Below are 23,117 nucleotides of genomic sequence, written 5' to 3'. Positions count from 1 at the left end.
CAGGGGAGCCGCCCAGGCCCTTGGGCAGCACTCTGCACGCTGGCTGGGGGGCGGCAGGTCACCTGCTGTTCGCAGATGTGGCCTTTAGACCACTGCTTCCTAGTCGGCAGCTTCTGCTGGGTCAGGAGCACAGGCACATCCACAGTGTGTGGGGGGCAAAGGGCACCCCCATGTTCTTGTGCCTGGGTCAGCAGGCTCACACTGGGGACTGCAGGTGTGAGACCCTCTCAAGCCCAGGGGAAGGTCTGGGGACCCCCCAGGCTGTCTGTCCTGCATGAATGGGCCTGAGAGCGTCCGCAAGTGCCCTGGCTTGTGCAGACGCAGAGCTGCTCAGAGGGGACTTCCTGAACCCAGGCGGGCCCTCGACGGCTAGAGCCTGCTCTTCTGGCCAGACCCCTCCACGAGCCCCGCCTGGCCCTGGGAACCACCGCGACCCCCGGGGGAGTCTGTGACACCTCAGGCCTCAGCCCCCGGGAGCCATGTTGTGGGAGCCGGTCCCACGGGGTCCCTCCTGGTGCCCTGGACCAAGCTCTCAGTATGCCGGCATCTGACGTCCGGATGCCCCACGGGGAGCGCTGTCCTGTTCCTCCCAGCTCTCTGCAGTACGGCGAGGCTGACGCCCACGGGAGGGTGGAGGGAACGTCTGAGGGGATGGACGCAGGCGAGCCTTCCACGAGGCCCTTCTCCAGCCCATCGGCCCACAGGCCCCCGGGGCTCCTGGCTTGCCCTGTTTCTTTCTTTGCTGTAATTAAACTCTGTTCCACCAGCTCCTGGGAGGCACCAGCCCGGATCTAAAGAGACCAGGACGTGGGCTGTGAGGATTAATATGTGGTACGTTAAACACATGTGGGAAAGGAAGGAAGTTCTGACACAGGCTACCACATGGATGGACCTCGAGGACACCACGCCGAGGGCAATAAGCCAGCCACAAAAGGACAAATACTGTGTGACCCCCCCCCTTATGTGCGGTCCCCGGAGCAGCGAGATCCACAGAGACAGAAAACAGAAGGGAGGGTGCCGGGGCTGGGGGAGGGCGGTGGGGTATCATGGGGACAGGGCATCCATTTTGCCACTTACGTGTGGCCCCCAGAGCAGTCAGATCCACAGAGACAGAAGACAGAAGGGAGGGTGCCGGGGCAGGGGGAGGGCGGGGGGGAGTTAGTGTTTCATGGGGACAGGGTGTCAGTTTTGCAGGATGAAAGAAGTCTGGAAGATGGATGGTGGAGACGATCGCACAGATGGTGTGAATGCTCTTAACACGACTGAACTGTGCACTTGAAAATAGTCAAGGTGGTAAATTTTATGTCATGTTTGTCTTACCACAATTTTAAAAAGCTGCCATGGGAATAAAAATCATACCTACTGTTTTATGGAAATGGGAAGGAAAAATCACAGTGTATAATTAAGATGACAATTTACAATGAAAGAAGCGAATGTTCTTATCTTTGCTTTTCAGTTATACTTAATCTTTGCCCAGAAGTGAGCAACTTTCATGATTAACTCCCTACTAATTCTAATGGAAACAAAATCCTTTCTCTTCAATCCTGCAATTCCATATTACTATTTTTAGCTATAAAGATCCCTTTGACCTTTAACTAGAGGGAGAATCGGGGTGCTGCCTTCATGGGGCAGAGCTCACAACGGAGGGGAGCAGGTCAGCAGAGCTGGCTGTGACAGCGGCCTCAGCGCCTGTTTTCCGAAGGCGAGGCTGAGTTTGCAGGACACGGCTCTTACGGGGATACTCAGGAGAGAGCCTTTCACCGTTATTTAAACATCATTTACACGTGCAGCCAGTGAGGCTGTACCCAGCTGGTGGTTAAGCTGATGCCGTGCGTGGGGAGCACTTCCCTCTGGTCACAGGCAAATACGCTTTGCATCAGGGACATACACAAGGTTCCTGGTCTCTAGGCAAACCCAGGCGTTTCCCTTAAACGACTGCCACTTCTCAGAGCAGAGTTTGCATTTCTCTCAGTTCCCTGCAGGTGAAGAAGGGACCAGGAACAAGGGCTGGGATCTACTTCCTGTGCCCTCAGGGCCTGGGCTGCCTTGTGCTCCAAGCCTTGGGGTCCCACCAGGCCCCACATATCCAGGGACAGGCATGGACCTCAGTCTATAGGGGGACAGGGGGCCGTTATCAACCACGTCACAGGCCAGAGGGAGAAAATCATCAACTTCGCTGCAGGGACCACTGTCAGGTCAACCAAATGAACTTAAAACAGCATCCGCTAGATCCTTCCTTTTCAAGTGGGTCCTCCTAGTTTGTGCAGCTCTACACAGAAAACAGCAGGAAAAAAACCTGAAGTAAGAACATTATTATCTGGAGGGACTTTAAAAAAAGATTTAGACTGGATTAGCAAAATATCCTAGAAATAGTATTACAGATGATCATTGCCAAAGATACACAAATCTTATTGGAATTTGGGCTGGGAATCCGGTGCCACTGTCTTTTAGAAAAACTCAGAAAGGCTCATCTGACTCGTCACCTAGAAATGGGCCTGTCAAGACAGCTGAAAGGGCTTTCCAAGGTGGAGGTGGAGATGGGGAAGAGACCGGCACAGAAGACACACACTAGTGAGGGGGTGGCGTGTGAGACATTCCCAGTGCAGGATGGGTCCCACCGAAGGAGGGAGGGCAGGGGCTGTGGGAGGAGGAATGGTGGGCTGCCTACCTGCCCAGCCTCCTCTACCTGCCCAGCCTCCTCTACCTGCCCAGCCTCTCCACCTGCCCAGCCTCCTCTACCTGCCCAGCCTCTCCACCTGCCCAGCCTCCTCTACCTGCCCAGCCTCCCCTGGACCACAGGGATGCAGGCCCGGCCCTGCCTCCCTTGGAGGGTGTTACGAGGGTCAGGTGAGAATGGGCTGGGACCATCCCACACAAACCAGCACAAGCCACACCTATGTCTGGGCACCTTTCCAGGGGCGGGCAGGTGGAATCCCTGCCTGTGGGGCGCTAGCACCGGAACGTCCCCAGGCTATGCCCTCCCTGGGGAGTTAAGTACAGGGACAAGGCGACGTGGGCAGCAAGAGGGCCCTGCCCTGCCTTGTCCTCACTCACTTTTCTGGCTTCAGGTCTCTGTAGATGATGCCCAGGCTGTGCAGGTGGTCTAGAGCCAAGGCCAGCTCAGCCAGGTAGAACTTGACATCCTCCTCCGTGAACATCACCTGGCAGGAGAGAGAACAAGACTTCAGCCTGCTCTGTGGCTGCTGGCTTTAAAGACAGAGGCACTCAGCCCCACGAAGACTCCGCTCCGCTCTGCAGACCGCGGCCCCCAGACAAGGCTCTTCCGACTCCTACAGTGGAAACATGAGTTCTCAGCAAAGTTTTAGGACCGGTGAAGGGGAGGGGGCGCTCCTCACACAGCCGCTGGGCCTTGTGGGTGGAGCCCCGGGCAGAGTTTCCTCCCCCGACCTTTCCTGCCCCACAAACCATGCAGCTCTGGAGTGTATTTCTGGGTTTATGTTTTAATATGTGTGCTTCTAATGTAACACTTTAATACAAAAAACTAAACCACACTGTGAAGGTCTGATTACAAACAGGCCTGAAGGATTTACTGAAAATATGTCTCAAATTTCATCCCTCCTCCCTTCAAGTTCACCTCTTCCCCCCTCTTGGGTTTATGCAAACTAGGGACTGCCGTCTCCCCAAAGCGGGACGAATCCCACCAAATACAACCCGCCCATGGAGCATCGGTGGGCGCCCCTTGCCGGAGAGGCTGCTGGGAGGGGGACACTGGTCTAGCTAAAACACACACGAGGCCATGGCGCCCAGCACACCTCAAGGTCATTGTCTCCTACTGTTTCCCTGTCCCTGCGGTTGTGAGAACCGCATGTAATTTGGTAGTCACCTTACCGGCAAGCCAGATGGTATCAGAAACCATTCTTTACCCGCACCATGAGAAATGAATGTCACAGAGACTAGAAACCCGTGTCATGACTGAATTCTCTCTGAAGGCAGACGTGTGAAAAATCAATACATGATCAGAAGGTTGCCTGGAAAGCTCAGGATAAGGGCAATTTGGGGAATTGAACAGTGACTACATCAGGCTAATGACAGCGGAGCACATCCATTTCACAAAAGGGATGCCTCCCAGTGGGGAGGACGTGCACCCCAAGTCCTGGGTGACATTTGGGTACCACCAACCCTCGTTGCCCCTCTGGCCTCTGGAATCTCCTGTTCTGCCTTCCACACTCGGCCGGCACCTTTCCTGCTTGGGTATTTCTTTTCTACATTGGTTAGCATACTCAGTGCGCTTCCCTGTGAGAAGGATTTCCCCGTAGGAGATCCTGCTGGCTGTCGAATTCTCTTTGGCCCGACTTTCTCCATCTCTGTCCATAACCACACAGGCACATCTACAGCTCAGTGCTCAGGGGCGGCCGTATGACTCTCCTTGGCCGCTCTTAGGGCACAGATCTGCGTGGCCTCCAAGTGCAAATGACAAAGGGTTTCTCTATGGGAATGAAACACCCATGGATGTGAGCTCTTGAAGGCAGTCAGTACGGAGACTGACACACACAAGGATGTTGTCTAGTGGACTCGGTGAAGAGGATGGAAGGGAAGTACTTTTTTTCATAGGGTTAGGGTTAGGGTATCATTCATTTCCTGTGTTTCTGTGAACTGGGACCCTCTTGAGCCCAGGCTGGACAACTTCACTTCTACTCTGAAATAAAGGGTCCTATGGGTACCCTGCGTGTTGCCTTTTTGGTCAAGAAGCCCAACAACAGGGTGTGTCACCCTGGATGCTGGACAGACCAACCCCTAGTGGCCTGACTTCCTTCGGCCGGGGTGGGAAGGGAGCGAATCACTAGGCATCAGATGAGACACTGGCCGAGGTCAGTGATTCGCCGTCTTTGGAAACGTGAGCTCTGCTGGGAGGCAGGTTAAGGGACCAGAGACCTGACCCAAAGGGCTTTGGAGAACTTGGATCTGGATCCTCCAGCCCGTGCTTTCAACCTGTATCGCCAAGAGCCCAATACATCCATTGTGCCATTGCCCGAGGGACCGTCAGGAAACAGAGGGAGAGCAGCCCGAGGTCTCGGGGAGCCCACTGCCGCTTCACCTTGACTGACAGCACTTCGGAGTTTCACACAGGATGGAGGGATCTCCTGCTGTAAAAGTGGGCAGTGAGGAAAGGGGGAGGCCAGCCCGAACCCCCTGTTACAGCCCAGTAAGAACCCCGGTGCCGGGTGAAGTTGCGTCAGAAGGGCCGGGAACCTGTTTTGTGCATCGTGTCAACACGCTGTCACCTTCATCATGCTCTTCTGTATAAAGGAAACTGCACAGAATCAACAGGATTAAAAGCCTGGCATTATCACTGCCTCGAGCAGGGTGCGCAGGGGGCAGAGAGCTTTCACGTTGCGCTGCAAGACATCCCGGAAAGCTCCTAAGTCAGGCAGTGGGGGTCAAGGACAAGCCCTGGGGGGCATGGAGCGCTCACGGGTGAAGCCCTAATTAGACACTCCCGACGGCCCTCCCAGGATGTGTGGTCAGCGTGTTAATAGCGTCTTCCTACAGTGGAAAGTGAAACGTTGTGAAATAAAGTCTTCCCTACGTAACATAAATCAAGTTTCCATCTGCTCTACACAGGGAAGGTTCTAGAGCTCCACGGGGGTCTTGGGAAGAGTCCGTTTTCTTAAGATCTTTCGAGAACAACAGATTTCTTCTCTGTGTGACTCGTGAGACATCTTTAAAACACGCGCACACACCACACACCATATACCCTCACACCAAATACGTACACACACACACACACCACACACACGCCACCCACCACACACACATGCGTGCATGTACACGCATGTTCACACATTCCCTTGCACACACACCACACACACACGCACGTACACACACACACGCCGCCCCCTGCTCTCCTGTCCCTCGAATTCTAGGCAGAAACCCACAGCCTGCACTCCATGTACCTCTTTGGAGAGCCTGGTGAAGAGGTCTCCTCCGCGCAGGAAGTCCAGAATCAGATAGAGTTTTCCCTCCGTCTGGAAGGCTGCGGAAGGAGAGAGTTGAGAGCATTTCGGCGTCACGGTCCCCTGCGGTGGACATCATTCCCCTGGGTCCAGGCTCTGAGTGCAAAAAGCCCGTCTCTCGTTGGCTCAAACAATACTGTGTAGCCTGTAACCCTGGGTCATTTCAGAAACAGGACTGGGGCCGGGCTGGAGACCGCACAGCGGAGAGGGCAGGACTTGGAGAAGGGAGTGGACGGTGATGAGTTCTGTCTCTCACTTTACTCATGGTCTGGAGGTTATTTCTCCTCCTCTCCCCACCCCTTCCCCACCCCTTCCCCGCCTCCTTCCTTCCCTCCTTCCCTCCCTCTCTCCTCTTCCTGCCTTTTTTTTAATCACAAAGGGACTGAAAGACACATGGAGAAGAGTATGTGTAGGTTCCACTTGCTCTCATCACCACTACTGACGCAGGGCTTTGGGCATAACCGTGTCTTCTTAGAGACTTGGCTTTGCTGGCAGGTGTCTGGTAAGGAGCAGGGCGATCGTAGTGAGCGTTTGGGACGAGTCCCCTCCCCTTCCTATGGAGTTGTGTTCGGTACAACTCAGGGCTCAAGGATATCCACCATCTGCTCCTTCTTTTACGGCTGCGCTGGGGATGGGTCGGCCCAGCTACCTGTACCTGGTGGCAGCAGCGCTCGTGTGCTCTCAGTTTGGTCCCTGAGGGCCACAGTTATGGGCATGGAGTTCACGGTTCAGCCCCCGCCCGCCACTAGCAAGGGCACGCCTTGGTCAAAGGGGGGGACGGTGCATGCGCGAGAGGCTCAAGAGAAACTAACCACCGTGGCTACTGGATGGTCAGTTCAACTTTCCCGCTGGCCTGGCACGTGGCATCTGTTCTACACACAAAGGAAGCATGGCTGGAAGGGGTGCTGACATCCCCACACACTTGGGAACTTTTCATTTTCTAAAAGTCAATGCCAGAAGCATTATAAATGTTGGGGTTTTAGAAACATAAAGCCTATAACTAGAAATCCCTTTGTCAGAACTGTGTAAACTGCAGCGTGGATGAGTGCTCTGTCCTAGGGCTTGACGAGCAGATAGAGGACAGGTATCTTTTTTTTTTTTTTTTTCTTGGTACGCGGGCCTCTCACTGTTGTGGCCTCTCCCGTCGCGGACGGAGCACAGGCTCCGGACGCGCAGGCTCAGCGGCCATGGCTCACGGGCCCAGCCGCTCTGTGGCACGTGGGATCTTCCCAGACCGGGGCACGAACCCGCGTCCCCTGCATCGGCAGGCAGACTCTCAACCACTACGCCACCAGGGAAGCCCGACAAGTATCTTTTGATCAATCACAGAGGTAACGTGGAGGATGCCTTTACAAATCTCTGCAAGATCCCAGTTCTCAACGTCTTCAGAAAAACACCTGGGAAACCAACCGAAACGACACCTGGATCGGATCTGACACCAGCGAATCAGCAGCACTGAGGCGGCCGTGTGATAAAGGGGGGTCAGCCTGCCGCCACCGTTGGGATCTAAGGGCACCTGCCCGTGGCCCGAGGGATCCGGTCACCACGCGGCTGCCCGCAAGGTCACATCCATGTTGGCTCTTATTATTTCTGAAAGGAGAGGCCATGTGCTTTCCAAACAGGACTTTCTAAACTGTCGTCCTAGGAATCTCAGAAGTTCACGAGCAAAGAGCCCTGTCCTCCTGGCTTTGCGTGTGTTCATGCCTTCACTCCCGACGTCGGTAAAAGTCACGGACAGTCTCCTACAACTCCGCCCGCCCCCGAGCCCCTGTGCCAACCAGGTACGGGATTTGCCCTTGTTCTGCCCAGCGCTTCGCCCACACTAATTACTCGGTTAGGGCACAAAGCTGCGGTGCGGTCCTGCCATGACTGGCGCCACCACCTGCCATGACTGGCGCCACCATCTGCCATGACTGGCGCCACCACCTCATTATTTTTAACTTGAAGGTTTCACTTACTGCTTCTCCGAGGAGAGAAAAAGGCAGAGAGCAAATGAAGAAGCCTTGTGTGGCGTCGCAGATGCGTGGCCTCAGAAATCGGAATGATTCCGTCTGAGTCTCAGTTTTCTCTTCTGAAAACTGGAAACGATAGCCTACCTTGCAGGGCCGTTCTGAGGCTCAAAGCGCTACCGTCTCTCAAATGCCTAAAATATCGCCTTTACTTAAAGTGCAGGAGATGTTACCACTCTGGTCTAAAGAAACTATGGGGTCACAGGCACTCTACTCTGAAACAACACAAAAATATGTCATAGATTCACCCCACCTAGGTCCAGACCTCTTTTTAAAACCACTTTCTCCATGATGATGATTTAATTAAGGGTAACCTCTCGCTCCCTCAGATTCGGTTTTTCGAGATGAAAAGAGGGCATCTTCCTCCCCCAGAGAAGGAGAATCTGAGGCTCAGGAACCCGGGGGGGAGAGAGCTGCACCCCAGACAGGGCCGGAGGCTGAGACAAGGAATCTACGCCGATTTCCTCTGATTTGGGGGAGGGTTGGTCTAGGTGCTCCTCTCAACAGTAGGGAATTGTTTTTCCTCCCTTTACCGTAATGAAGCTTTACGATGAAAGGGTGATTCACTTCTGCCAAAATGTCTCTCTCCATCTTCGATCTGACTCGGTCCCGAACTGCAAGACAGAAAAATCGAAGGCTTTCAAAGGCAGGATGTGAAACACAAGACATCAGATATAAATAATTTCCCCCGACTTTTGTTACCAACTTTTCAAACATATACAAAAGTTGAAAGAGTAGGTTGAATGACCACCCCTCAGTCCCCCACCTAGATTCAACAGCGGCTTGCGTTTCGGTACATTTTCTCTCCCCCTCTCTAGCTCCCTCTCTGTCCGCACACATGCACACATTTTAGCCACAAATCTGACAATAACTTGTCGACACTGTGACGTTCAACGCCAAGGTGCCTTTACACGCAGCATTCCCTAAGAACAGGGTAATCTCTTACATAACCCTAACGCGACTGTCGCCCTGAACATTCACCATCTTTCCACAACATCATCTAATATCTGATCCATATTCCAATCCTGCCCGCCCTGCCATGTCACTTATAGCTGTTATTTTTTCCAACCTCGGATTCGGTCAAGGTTCCCACGTTAGATCTGGTTGTTACACTTCCTTATTCCTTTTGCTTCTAGAATACAATGGTCCGGCATCTTTTTTTTCCCCTGTGCTTTTTGTGGGCTTTTTGGTTAAGTCCAGGTCAGTTTTCTTGTAGGTTGTTCCTACGTGTGTCTGATTGTTTCTTTACTGGTTGCTCTAACTCCTATATTTATTATAAACCGAGGTTAGGTCTGGAGGCTTTATAAGGTTGAGGCTAAACATTTTTGGCAAAAATACCTCCCGGGTGATGCTGCAGGCCTCAAGGTGCAGCAGATGGGGGGAGGGGTGCCGCGTTACCCTTGCTCAGTGATGCTACATTCCATTGGGTCAAGGTGGCAAGTCACCAGCCTCTCACTGCAAAGATGCGTACATCCCCTTGTAAGTAACAAGTAACGTGAGGGGTGATATTTTGGTAGGGAATGACCTGTGGGTTCCCTTACAATCCTTCATGCGTTAGCTTACGTACATGATCCTTGCTTATACGGATCAAGGATGCTTGAGTCATTTAGGGTTACAAAATGGCAATGTTCTCATTTCTGATGGGACTAGAAATCAAGAGGAAAATCCCTTCTCTTCCTCTTCCTGAGGATAACTATGGATTATGGAATTTTTAAAAAACTGAGTGTGTTATAACCAATTACAATATTATTCTTTTCAGTGCTGACATTGCCTAAAGTTTAGCCATCTGGGAATGCAGATGGGATTCGTTTTGAGGAAAAAATAAACAAAAAAACAAACAAAATCACCACTTGAGAATAAGAACAACTCCAAGATTCCACAAGCAAATTGGTACACCCAGGGCAATGCCCAAGTGACGTCCTACGGCCCCGCGTGTGTGAAGGCAGAACCTTTCCTCAAATATTTCTAAGCGTGACAAGCATGATGAATATCACCGTATGGACCAGGTATTTAAGTTGTTATACTTTGGTCTTATGTACTTTTAAAGTTTTATTTAAAAAGTCCTTCCCATGGGCTTCCCTGGTGGCGCAGTGGTTGAGAGTCCGCCTGCCGATGCAGGGGACACGGGTTCGTGCCCCAGTCCGGGAAGGTCCCACATGCCGCGGAGCGGCTGGGCCCGTGAGCCATGGTCGCTGAGCCTGTGCGTCTGGAGCCTGTGCTCCGCAACGGGAGAGGCCACAACAGTGAGAGACCCGTGTACTGCAAAAAAAAAAAAAAAAAAAAAAAAAAAGTCCTTCCCAAAGGATGGCTATAATAATAAGAAAAAAAAACCCCCACAAAAAATGGAAAATAACAAGCGTGAGTGAGGATGTGAAGTTGGTGGGAATGTAAAATGGTGCAGCCACTGTAGAAAACACAGAAATACCATATGACCCAGCAATTCCATTCCCCAAAGAACTGAAAACAGGAATTCCAACAGATACTGGACACCCACATTTACAGCAGTATTATTCACAACAGCAAAAATACGGCAGCAACCCAAGGGTCCACTGATGGACGCCTGAGTAAGCAAAAGGGAGTTTGTCCATGCCATGAACTATCACTCAGCCCTAAAAATAAAATCCTGACACGCACTACCGCAGGGCTAAACCTTAGAAACACTACACCACGCACAGTAAGCCAGACAGAAAAGGACGAATACCATATAATTCTACTTATACGAGGTCCCTGGAGAAGTCAAATTCATAGAGACAGAAAGCAGAAGGGTAGGTGCCAGGGACTGGAGGAGGGAAGTGGGGAATTGTTTAATGGGGACAGAGCTTCTGCTTGGGATGATGAGTACGTCTGGGGTAGAGACAGCGGTGATAGTTACACAATGCTGCAAATGTATTTACTAACACCACTTACAGACGCTTAAAATGATGGATATCCTATTATGCATATTTGACCACAATTAAAGAGAACAGAAGTCCTTCCTGTCCCTGGGCCCCAGGACAGTCTCCTGCGTTTTGCTCCACGACCGGTTTCCTCTCTCACACTCAGGAGCTCAGGATCCCTGGGGTCCACCTCTGCTTTGGCGCCCTGGCCGCTCGCCTTCCCGGGGGGCCCGCGGCCTGGAGCACACACAGCCGGGCCCCGTCTCTCCCAGCGCACGGGTGGCTCCGTTCAGCTTCCTCGTCTGTAACCTGGGGTGGCGATGGTACCTGCCTCACGGGGTCACGGCGAGACCAACGGGTAGCGTGTGAGCACGACGGTGCTGGTCCCACAGCCCAGGCCACGCCTGCGCTGGGGTCACTTTGCTGCCTAGTACGTGGAGTCGGCTTCACTGCGTGATAAGAGGCAAGGGCTCGTCCCTCATCTTTCTCTCTGCTCTGATGCTTGGCTGTGCCCGGTCCGATACAGACCCCTATGACCGCAGTGGCCCTGAATCGCCCTGAGACGCTGGAAGGGCCGAGCGCCGGCACACAGGACGCAGAGCTGCCCCAGCAAGTGGGAGTCTGGGGGCCACAGTGTGAAGAGGGAAGCAGAGGAGCCTCCCGAGGGCTGTGTGCCCGGGGGAGTGGGGGCCGGGGGCCCGGGGAAGTCTCCATGGGCGCCACCTTCAGGGGCCCTGGGAGGGCAGCAGCTCCTCCGCTGGGGACGCAGCCATGGCCGCGTCCACCCCTCTGGAGGGAGGCGAGACACCGGGTGTGTGACGGGGTCGCTGGGCAAGACCCGAGGAGAGGTCGGTGTCTCTGGGTGGCTTTTTTTGGTGTGGTTTTAAGAAGTTTTGATATGCTTCTTAATTAAAACACATTTCATCTACTCATTCTTTAAAAAAGTAGTTTCTGGTACAGGTAAAAATAAGACGGTCTGTTATTGAACATGACTGCAGCTACAGAGAGAAGGTTTTATGGCAGCATCCGTGCGGCTCCATCAGGACACGTTCCCAACACAAGCTCCTCCCTTGGTCGTTCTTGCCGTGGACACCCCAGCACGGCCGCCACTTAGGAGAATGCACAAAGGGGGCAGAAGCAGACAATTCCCAGGCAGACGGCACAAGGAATCTCTCCATTTCCTGTCTATCTCGAGTTACAGGTTCCAGTGGCTCTGCCAGGGAGACAGCAGAGAAAGGGTTTCAGGAGAGTCAACAGAAGCAAGAGCTGAAACCCATTCATTCAATAAAAGACGCAGAGGACGCCAGCTAAAGACCCTGAAGGGAGAAAGGGATCCCACGTAAGCGGTGGGATCCGAAAGACGTCTCTCCAAGCACGTGCGCAGGCTGAGAAGGAGACCTTGGGTGGGACAGGGTCACAGGAAGGAAGGGGGGATGCGTCAGTGACAGGGGGCCTGGGGCCGCCCCTCCCAACCCTGGCTGACAAGGCGCCTCTCTGAGCAGCTGCTGTGCGGACCCATGGGCTCCTCACGGTGGGGACCTCATCCGACGCATCTCAGCCTCCTGCGTCCTTTGCCTCAGGGAGCGGAGCCGGTGGGAGACAGTCTTCTGTCACCCCCATGTACTGCCACCCCCAGGCACGTCCTCCTCTGGGGAGAAGCCCTGGCCCACTCCCACCCCCATGACGTGATCTGGTGAAGCAGGTGGCAGAGGACCGGAACACAGTGTTCCTACCCCCGTCTTGCCATCTCCTTGCAAAGCTCACTCTTTGACTTTGGTTAAGAAAATCTAAAAATCCTCTAAATGGGATTGATGTTATTATCATTGAGTTCAGACCTCTTTGGAATGAGGAACACTGCTTAGTGTTACTTACATACCTGAAGATAGTATTTGTAATGGAAAGCAAAGGCCATAATAAACCTGGTGACAAAATTAGAAAGAGATGCTTACATTCAAATTTCCAAGGGGCTGTCCGGTTATAGGGGTAAAATAAATATATATTTCTCCCCTACATTTTACACAACAATAAATCCAAGATCGATTAAAGAGGTAAGTGTTAAAGAAAACAAGCTGTAAAAATGGTAACAAAGATGAACACTCATCTGATGTCTGGGTGGGAATCTTTTTTTTAAATAAAAGCAATGGAAGAAATAACACAGGAGAGAGTGATAGACTGAGTTACCAAACAGATTTCCCATCCAAAAGGCCATAAAATTAAAAGGCGGACAAAAAATTCAGAGATTATCTGAAACAAACAGAAAAAGGGCCAGGAGCCTACATGCACACACTATCTAAACACTCTTATTCTGTCTAAAGTAACAGAGGAGAAACCAAGACTCCAGCCCCAACAGTGAACCTAATGGAGCACAGATAAGACACATCGGCTTGGGGAAGATGCTTTCACAACCATGTTTGGTAAGACTGACCCCCGGCGCATAAACTGCTGAAACACAAGCACACTGGGTCCAAGGTGGCAGGAAAAGGGAAAGGCTGTGTTCATGCAGGGGCAGGATTTTATCACTGCAGATGGCCCACGGGGGAAGTGACCGGGGCCAAGCTAACACGATGCGGAAGGACCGCTGTCACACAGGCAATGCCCTTCAGATGTGGAACAGCAGGCGTGAGGCCAGCTCTGCAAAGGTGACTGGGCATCTCCGGGCCTGCGAGTTCTCGCTTTGCCGGGCTGAACCGGCACCCGACCTCACCACCGCCCGCTCTGGGTGGTGGCAGTCACTCGGGCCACCAGGGATGGAGGGAAAGGCCCTGAACGGTGCCTCAGCCATCTGACGGGCAGCTGCAGAGCGGTCCCTCCACCAAGAAAGAAAACCGACGTGAGAGCAAGTGCTTCATTTCTGACGCTGAGCACTTCAAGCTGCCTCTGGAGGCTAAGGATTCCAAGGGGTTTTGAGTCCCAAGACTCAGATGCATAAAAAAAAAAAAAGCCCAGAGAGATGCTTCCTACATCCTTCCATTGCTGCCGTGCCAACGAGTTACAGAAATGGTGAGACACGCCAGCCTGAGGCGAAACGTCCCCAGTAACCTGCCGCTGGGTGTTCTGGACCGGCGCAGGGTCTGGGGCCAGGCCACTGCCTCCCCGGGATCTTTACTCTCTGGCATGAGACACATGAGTCTGGAATCGAGCGGGGCTTGACCGTATAGATGGAAAAACCCAGATGTCCTAGACTATTCTGAGATTCACTAATAAACCGTAGACATCGGTGATAAATTAACATCTGTTATACTTCACATCAACCCTGTACTTGTGGCTGACCCACGATGCGAACGATTAGAGTGACGTGCTTTCCATGGTTGCTTTGCTCTGTACGGAAACCTGCAGCTCCGGGTGCCGGCTGTGACCTTCCCGCGTCCTTCAGCCTTCCGGGCTCGGGGCTGCCCCTGGGGCTGACATGAAGGCGGGAGCGCCTGTAACTTCGTCCTACCTGAAGGGCACAGTTTCCTTCCCAGGAAAGTAGAGGATGAAGCCCACTGTGGGATTACCCTGCTGGACGTGACACACAACACAAAACCAGAGCTGCTTTCTGGAAACCCCCCCCCCCCCATTTTCCAGACCAAGCCCCCGTCCCCAAGGCTTCCCCCCCCCCCTCTCCATCAGACAACTTCAGGGGCACCTGCTCCCAGGTGCTCCTGTGGAACTGAAGGTGCAGGACATGCTACCCTGTTGATTTTCTTTCCTCAACCACGTGGCCTGTTCTGGACTTGTGGAGTTAAAAGGTTGGCTAATGCCCCCTGTGCCCTAACTAAAGGTCTCAATATCTGTAGCCCTTTGAAGTCTCTGGCAAGTGACAAACCACAATGCACGCAGGTGCCTTTTGCCGGCCAGCCGACGGCTTGGCGCCCTGAGCGGATTTGAGCCTTGAGGCCCCCTGGGAGTTCCTGCATCCCCACCCTCTGCGAGTCACCACGACTCTCAGAAAAATGGTCCATACGATCTCCTAGAGCCAGTCGGGAAATGCTCATGAAACTGATCTTGAAGTGCGTGGCAACTGCAAGCTGCAGAAGAACCCCTGGTAAGAATAATTAACCTACTTTGGAGGAGGGATTTACTTAGGACAGCTCCACCTGCAGCGAGGCTGGGACCAAAATCCTCTCGTTAGAGTTGGACATCATTGCCTGTATTTGCCTGTTTTTAAATGACCTCCATCAATACACATTACTTTTACGCTACATTATATATCATGTCATATCATGTTACATTACGTTACATTACATTATATTCTACTATATAGAGACTGTATTTGAAAAGAAAATGAAGCGTAAGATAAAACCAAGTCCTATCGGTCACGGTGAAGATGAGAGATGGCCAGGTAGGAGGTACACCTTAGAAAAGCCCGGGGTCGCTGTGGACGGGGCTGCGACATCCCTCAGGGACCGCGGGGCGCGGGATCCCACGCGCTGCACGCAGCCGTGCATCTGCAGGCGGCCGCGGTCACGGGGAGGCCTGAGCCTTTTAACTGGAGCCGGACACCAGGCTGGTGAAGAACTCAGGCTCTGCCCGGCTGAGTGACCATGCTTACTGCCTCCTGCCTCTGTCCACAAAAACCTGCCAGGTCTGCAGTTATATCCCAAGCGGTCTCCTGGATGCGGAATAAAAATCCACCTTCACACAATATCTTTGAACCTTCAAAGGTCTAATTCATAGCAAAGAGGGGCCTCCCGTGGGAAGTTGTGTTGCTAAACATTTGGTGACCAAAACTTTGTACTGCTCATCACTTCAGAGAAAAAAGGAAGAAAACCATGAATGATGAAAATTAAAACGTTAGCCACACTGATGATCATATCAGGCACAATTCCCCAAGATGTGTTGCTACACTAGATTATTTAAACCAAGACTGGGGCTTCCCTGGTGGCGCAGTGGTTGAGAGTCCGCCTGCTGATGCAGGGGACTCGGGTTCGTGCCCCGGTCCGGGAGGATCCCACATACCGCGGAGCGGCTGGGCCCGTGAGCCATGGCCGCTGAGCCTGTGTGTCCGGAGCCTGTGCTCCGCAATGGGAGAGGCCACAACAGTGAGAGGCCCGCGTACCGCAAAAAAATCCCCCCAAGACTGACATGGTTACTTAACTAACTTCTTTACCAGAGAATCCTTCTGTGGGTATATCTTCAGCCCATTATGCTTTCATATTTACAGGCATTAAAGATGCAAGTAGTGAAAAAAAAATCTATTTCCTACTTTTTCTCTACAATGTAAGAAATGCAATTCTGGTAGAAATGAACATATAAAGGACGCCAAGGCACACCGCCGGTGTATTACAACAAACCGGAGAGCTATTACTTAAGGATGATGTTTACATGTTACTTTTTGTCTTAGATCATCTACTGGGAAAACAGTTCCCCTGAATAGTAAATATCCCAGGGACAGCTGGATGAGGATTTCTGATGAGGAAATGATGCCCTGGGGGTGGGGGGCACGGCTGGTCCCAGGTGCCCCCCTCCTGGGAGGGGAGGAACACGGGATAGAGACCCCGCCACCTCCAAATCATGTGATTCTGAGTGTGCGGCTTCACTGCATTGTGACTCAGTTTCCTCATTTGTAAAATGAGGATAAGGGCACTTAAAACCTCCCCTCCAGGAATCTGTCATCATCCAACGTGAATCAAACGACATAAATGCAGCAGCATGGAAATAACAGCTGTTCAAACTAAGGCACCGACTGAAGCTTAGTTTCTAAGTCAGTGTTTTTCAAACAAAGCATCTTGGTGTAAGAGAAGAGGAAATAAAGTGGTGCTGGAAACCACATTCCGAGGTTTGAAACCAACCAGGCTAACTCTGACCAGGGGCTATTTCAAAACGTTGTAATCAGCGTGAACGTAATCCATGCACTTCTGTCCCGGTCACCCCGCACGCTCCCGCATTCCCTCCTGTATCTGCTGACATTCGAGTGATGGAATCAGAGCTCTACTTAAAGAAAGGATAGAGGAGCGACAGAAACTGGGCTCCAAAGGACAATCCGACAGGCTCAGAAAGCACCATTCGGGACCATCTGCGTCTTCTCTCCCAGCCAGGCTCTGGCAGTAACCCCCACACAGCTGGCCAGAAACACCCGTGAAGTGACCGTAACGGTCTATTAGTTCCTTACTAAACAAAGAGATTTTGCCAGAATAATATTTTCTTCCTTTAGAATCAACAGGACACAACTTCCTCCCTTCAAAGAAAGGAGCATGTATTACCTTTGGGCTTAGAAAGTTGACTTATAAGGAAAACGGCTGAAAAATTAGTTAGGCATGAGAACACAGATGAAGTCCTACCAGAAAGTTTTCATTGCGAAGACATATTTCACATAGAAGCTCTCTCCACAGAGAGAGAGCGGTGTTTCAATCCTCACTGAAACGAGAATTCTACACAAGGAGCCATCCTGGGGTGATGTCTGTGGTCCCCAGCAGGTGCCAGGCATCCTTGGTAACTAACACGATCACAGGCTCTTCACGTAGCGGGAGGAACCAGGGCTGAACAGAGACGTAAGTCTTTCTAACCAGATGGCAATTAACGCTCAACCCTCATCCTCGCCGCCCTCCTGCCCCCCCCCCTTAATCAGACCTAAGCCAAACCTAGACCAGAAGAGTCCTAACACACCTCCAATGCCAGTTTTCATGGAGAAAACGACCAGAAATGAATACAGCTGACGGTGAACCTTGTGCCAGCAGCACCTCGCGTGCACTGACGGATCTAATCCTCACATCAACAATGCTGTGAGGTAGATACTATTACTGACATCACCTCATTTAAGCAGGAGGAAACAGAGGCCAGGAGAGGTTCCCCAAGGTGACACAGCCAGTGGGGTCTAAGCCGGATGGGGTCCCAGGGTCCAGTGTGTGTGCTCCCAGCCACTGCATCGGGGTCCTCTTGCTGGCAATACCCTAGAGACACCCGGATACTCATGCCCAGACCACATCCAGACCAGGGGTTCGAGGAGTTGACCTGAAGTGACCCCAGCATTTTGTGAAAGTCCTGCAGGCCATTCCAGCTTGTGGCCCAGGCTGGGAACCCCCTTATTAAGGTGGGTGACAGTCCCCACTTACCAGCTCACTAAACAGGGGATGGAGATCAGGCTTGGTTTTTTTTTTTGTTTTTTTTTTTTTGCGGTACGCGGGCCTCTCACCGTTGTGGCCTCTCCCATTGCGGAGCACAGGCTCCGGACGCGCAGGCCCAGCGGCCATGGCTCACGGGCCCAGCCGCTCCGCGGCATGTGGGATCCTCCCGGACCGGGGCACGAACCTGTGTCCCCTGCATCGGCAGGCGGACTCCCAACCACTGCGCCACCAGGGAAGCTCCACGCTGACAGTCTTTTAAACCAAATTCCTCTACAACACAAAGTGGGGCGTCACCCTTTGGAATTCATGACGTTTGGAATTCCTTACATAGAACTGTCACCTGCGATAATTCAGTGTTGAATTTTGTCAATCAGAGACACTGAACACTTTGAAAGGGTCCTTAAGCGACGGGGGCACAAGCAGCGCCGTCCATGCTCGCGAGGGGGGCTGCGGGTCAGGCTGGGGGTGGCTCTCGCCTGCCTGCTCGTCACACTGTCAGCTGCTTCCGCCGTTGACACTTGCCTTAGAAATGGCGTGCCACCTCTTTAAAGAAAGGCGGGGGCAGGCCCCTGACCCCTCCAAACCCATTTAAAGGAGAAACAGAGCTGTCAGAGACTATTATCCGTTTGCCAAGTTATTTGGAATCCAAATGACGACGACGCTCCCTTCTGTACACGGGACAGCCATCACGTTTCTGAGAAACCATCCGGAGGTTTGCAGTCATTGCCGTGGGTCCTCTGCCCCCCTCTCCGTTTTCCCCTTTTCAAAATAATTTCACTATCGAAGTTCCTGGTCTGCACTCCTGGAGGGCGCCGCTCTCACCCACATTTCTTTTCTAACCCGTTCTTCTGATTCACTAATGAGCCTGAAAACTGGTGATGCTTTGAGGATGGAGAATGGCTTACGAATATTCGAATCTCTCAGGCTAACAGAATGCAGAGGTGTTGGAGCCAAAACAAATCTAAACAACTGGCTTCTTTCACAAGGGAGGAGAAAAGAAGGTCTAGAAAGCTCCGAAGGCCCCCCCCGGTGGCTCAGAGACCTGGCCTCCGGGCTGGACGTCCTTGGTCCTCCTATCGTGGGTCCAAGCACCACCTCACACAAAGGACTGTTTTGTAAATCTTCTATATCTTCTCTTAGGGAAATAAGTTCCGATTGCACGTCTGGGGGAAAAAATCTGTTCTTTAGTGATGGACCGTTTTGAAAAGCTAAAATAGTAGATGATACAAAATAACGTTTGGTTCAAAAGCTGGCTTTTAGAGGAGCGCTCGGAAGTGGGAAATTCTTCTGACTTCACGCTTCTAAGTTCTACGCTTATGTGGCTCGTTCTCACAACGTAAAAATGATTTTACACAGTCAAGCGGATTGTTCTGGAATGCTACACAAAAAACTGTATTATACAAAGTCAAACAGGTTCTATGTTTGTTAAAAGGTTGAAATATAGAACAGAGAAGAAAATAAAAGCTCCCAATAATCCTGTGAGTGCTTTCGTTTTGGCGTATTTCCTACGTGCATGACACATATTCAGTATTCGCACACACACAGGCATCTACCTGTACACGTGGAGGCACGCGTGCACTTAACAACATCGCTGTCGTTCTGTAACACAGCTTTATGTCCCGCCTAATCCATGTAACCTTGTATCAGGAGCACTTTCTCAAGGACACTGGATCGGATCATAAACAACCGTTGAGACTTGCGTTCCCGTGGGAGCTGAGATCACCGAGATGAGTGTTTGCACACGCGCTAAGGTCAAGGCTGAGGCCGATGGACGGGCTGAACAAGGGCAGCGCCGGCCCAGCTGCTGGCTCTCTCTCACGCCTCCAGAGCAGGGTGAACACACAAGTTCCCCCACGGTTCCAATTTCTCTCCCACTTCTCCCTCTTCCTCCTTTGGGGGCAGGAGAGGGTGAGATGGTATTTGATGGGAAAGAAGGAACAGTTACAACTTGAGGAGAAAGGGGACAATTTAAGGGCACTGAGCACGTGCTGGTGAGGTTATCAGATATGCTGATGGAAGGTGAGATGAGCGGGGGATCTCACCAGGAACAATCTGGTCAGAGGATGAGCTGACATGGCTTCTGCTTCGACCTGCCTCATCTTCAACCACAGGGAGCTGCCCGCTCTGTGTCTGAGAGAGTAAACCTCCATGCTTTGAGGATGAAAGAGTGGGTTTTAGCAAATGGCCATGTTACGTACCAGCTGTTCATTTTAAAACTAACAGCTTTACCGAGATATAATTCATGTACCACTCAGTCCACCCAACGTGCACAATTCGATAGTTTCTGGAACATTCAGAGCTGTGCAACCATCACCACAGTCAGTTAGAAAACACCTTCATCACCCCCAAAAGAAACCCCATAGTCACTAAGCCACCCCATCTCCCTAACGCCCCAGGCCCCGGCAGCCACTCAGCTGCTTTCCGTCTCTGGATTCCCCTCTTCTGGATTTTCACATAAATGGAGCCCACAGTATGGGAGACTTTGGCTTCTTTGTACCCAGCGTAATGTTTTCAAGGCTCCTCCAGGCTGTGGCACGCATCAATATTTCATTTCGTTTTATTGCCAAATAATATTCCGCTGCGTGGACGTACCGTACTTTATCCATGAGTTCATGGATATTTGGGGCTTTTCCACTTTTTGGCTGCTGTGAATTAGCTAGTGCTGCTATGAACATTCATGCACACGTTTTTGTGTAGATGTATGCTTTTGCTTCTCTTGATTATACCTAGGCTAGAATAGTTGCGTCACGTGGTAGCTCTATCTAACTTCTGAGGCAGTACCAGAGAAGCCGTTCACTTTTTTAGACAGTCTGATGACCTTGAACTAACATACGTTTAATTTGATTTTCTATTGCTATGGAACTACTGTTTAGTGAAGAGATTATTTTATTCAAAGTTGGGGATAGAAAGTCAAAACCTGCTTTGTTTCCTATACATCTTTTAACGAACAATTCTTTAAAATTATATTATTATGAGGATCTTGGACTATTTGGCCACGATCAATCGACAAACAATTTTAGAAATATTATTATAGCTACAATAAAAAAAGTTCACTATAAATAGCACGGGTTAAGTTATGTTGTTGAATTTAAAACTCCAGTGTCAACAATAAACTATAAAACCAAAACTGTATCATAGAACCCAAAACTTTTGTGTACAGAAGAATTACTGGGACAGTTTGTTAGAAAACTCAAATTCTAGGCTCTGCCCCAAGAGACTACAATCCAGTAGGCCCGAAGTGGGGCCTTGGGATCTATTTTTAACAACTTTCCCCAAACACACATAGGTGATTCTGATGTAGGCTCCAGTCTGGCCAAAGTGGGCAGTTTTTGTATTTTCTTTCATGGGTTGTGCTGACAATGTCAACTTGATTGCTGTTTTCTATAGAAATATTGACCCATCCTTTAAGAATTGTCTTGCTCACCTTCTAAATCCTTTTTTTTTTTTTTTTTTTTTGCGGTATGCGGGCCTCTCACTGTGTGGCCTCTCCCTTTGCGGAGCACAGGCTCCAGACGTGCAGGCTCAGCGGCCATGGCTCACGGGCCCAGCCACTCCGCGGCATGTGGGATCTTCCCAGACCGGGGCACGAACCCGCGTCCCCTGCATCGGCAGGCAGACTCTCAACCACTGCGCCACCAGGGAAGCCCTCTAAACCCTTTTTGAATGGCCTCATGCGGAAGAACTCTTTCTTCCTTTGTATCTAAAATGTTTAGGTCTATATATATTTGGTCTATGCATTTACTGTTCTATATTATTGGTTCTATGTGGTTCAAAATAGATCTTATTTACCAGCTAGACAGTAAGTGACTTGAAGGCAGAGAATGACATATTTTTGTGCTGTCCCCTGCATGTAGGTGCTGAGGACACAGTGATGTAAGACCTAAAAATTCAAGAGCTGCCTTGACGTCTCTGAGTTTCATGGGCCCCAAAGGCTTAACCATGAGTTCCCCTGCCCTTGACAGATAAGCCCCCCATCTAGCAGGAAAGGCTCCCCACTCTGCTGGTTCCCTGCAAGCCAGACCAGCTGTACCCCATCTAGTCTTTAACCTAACATGTTCAGTTCCCTGCCAGCCCACAGAACTATTCAAACAAGCCCATCACATCTTCCCCGGAACCAGGGGCCACCCCTCCCTCTTGTTACTACAAAGCCTGAATCTCACAGTCCCTGCAACCCACTCTGCTCCTGTGCCGCCCCTCGTGGCCCAGCATGCTGTGCGGTGCCCTCCTCCCCCAGTGATGAGTATAGGTGACTGATAAACTCTGTCCTCTCACCTGCCCGGGCCAGGTGTTGCGTGCCCAGCCTCTAGCACTATTTAGGACACGGGTCCCTCCCTCACCAATGGGTGAATAGGAGGTGGTCAGAGCTGATGTAGTTGGTGCTCACTGTACGTACTGCTGGCTTAAATGACACTGAGCTTAGAACAGAGATTTTAGATAATAGCTTACCTTGACCTGCGTTATGTGCGTATACTTTTCTGGAGGGGAGGAGTATAGAAGCAGGGAATCAGGTGTGGGACTGAATTTCTAAAACCCAGTCCGGGGGAAGAAAGGGAAATAATACAGCCGTGAATCACATTTTGTTTAAAACTGAGCAATCCAGTCTGAAGGATGAATTTAGGCTGATTTGTTGCCCAATACAGCCAAAACAACCTCTTTTGCTTTCCTCCTCAGTGCTCTTTTCCCCAAATGGTACGTTACAGCAGAGCATATGTAGAGGATGGTATTTACACAATATGGCCTTCCCTCTGAAGAGCGTGGAAATCGTGCAGGGCTCTGTTAAGTACTCAGGGGTATGCTGGTATTGTGTATTATCAACCAGAGAGTAACATGTCGACATACAGAAATCACGCAACACTGAACGGAATGTCCATTTCCCCCAATAACAACAGTTACGTGTCTCCCCCTCTGTGACCTCTCACCTTTCAAGGTGGCCTTCTTCAGAACCTTCATTGCGTAGAGCTGCCCAGCATCCGACCCCTTGACCTTCCTCACCAGGAACACCTGGTGAGAAAGAGCACACAGAACACCTGCAGTTGATATGACTGTAAATTCATTTTCCTTATTTGATTTGACACGGGGATACGCAGGGAGTTTAGGAAACTCCAATAAAATAAATACACTGTAGGAAAAACCTAACTGTAAAATCTTCTCCAACATCTGGGACGTCAGGAGAAGTTCATCTAATTTATTACGACCCTGTGAGGAGCCGTG

At 51.2% G+C, this 23,117-nt stretch overlaps 1 protein-coding gene across 4 annotated transcripts in view; it reads right to left on the bottom strand.

Annotated features, from left to right (window-relative positions):
• The window catches only part of RPS6KA2 (ribosomal protein S6 kinase A2), a 298,360-nt gene that overhangs the window by 59,915 nt on the left and 215,328 nt on the right, over positions 1 to 23,117 (bottom strand). For 3 of the 4 annotated variants that reach the window (XM_027081432.1, XM_027081441.1, XM_027081423.1), the window contains 4 exons: positions 22,826 to 22,907; positions 8,518 to 8,598; positions 5,916 to 5,995; positions 3,055 to 3,161 (listed from right to left, as the gene is read on the bottom strand). In XM_027081432.1, coding sequence (XP_026937233.1) covers positions 3,055 to 3,161; positions 5,916 to 5,995; positions 8,518 to 8,598; positions 22,826 to 22,907 — 350 coding nt within the window. Of the gene's footprint in view, positions 1 to 3,054; positions 3,162 to 5,915; positions 5,996 to 8,517; positions 8,599 to 19,459; positions 19,797 to 22,825; positions 22,908 to 23,117 lie in introns of those variants that run through there. The other variant, XM_027081449.1, reaches the window with a different exon arrangement.

The sequence above is a fragment of the Aethalodelphis obliquidens genome, unplaced genomic scaffold (assembly GCF_003676395.1).
Source record: "Aethalodelphis obliquidens isolate GAN/ISIS:26980383/991018 unplaced genomic scaffold, ASM367639v1 scaffold3, whole genome shotgun sequence".
NCBI lineage: Eukaryota > Metazoa > Chordata > Mammalia > Artiodactyla > Delphinidae > Aethalodelphis > Aethalodelphis obliquidens.
Note: the sequence above shows the minus strand (reverse complement) of the source record. Positions and strands in the feature narration are given on the sequence as shown.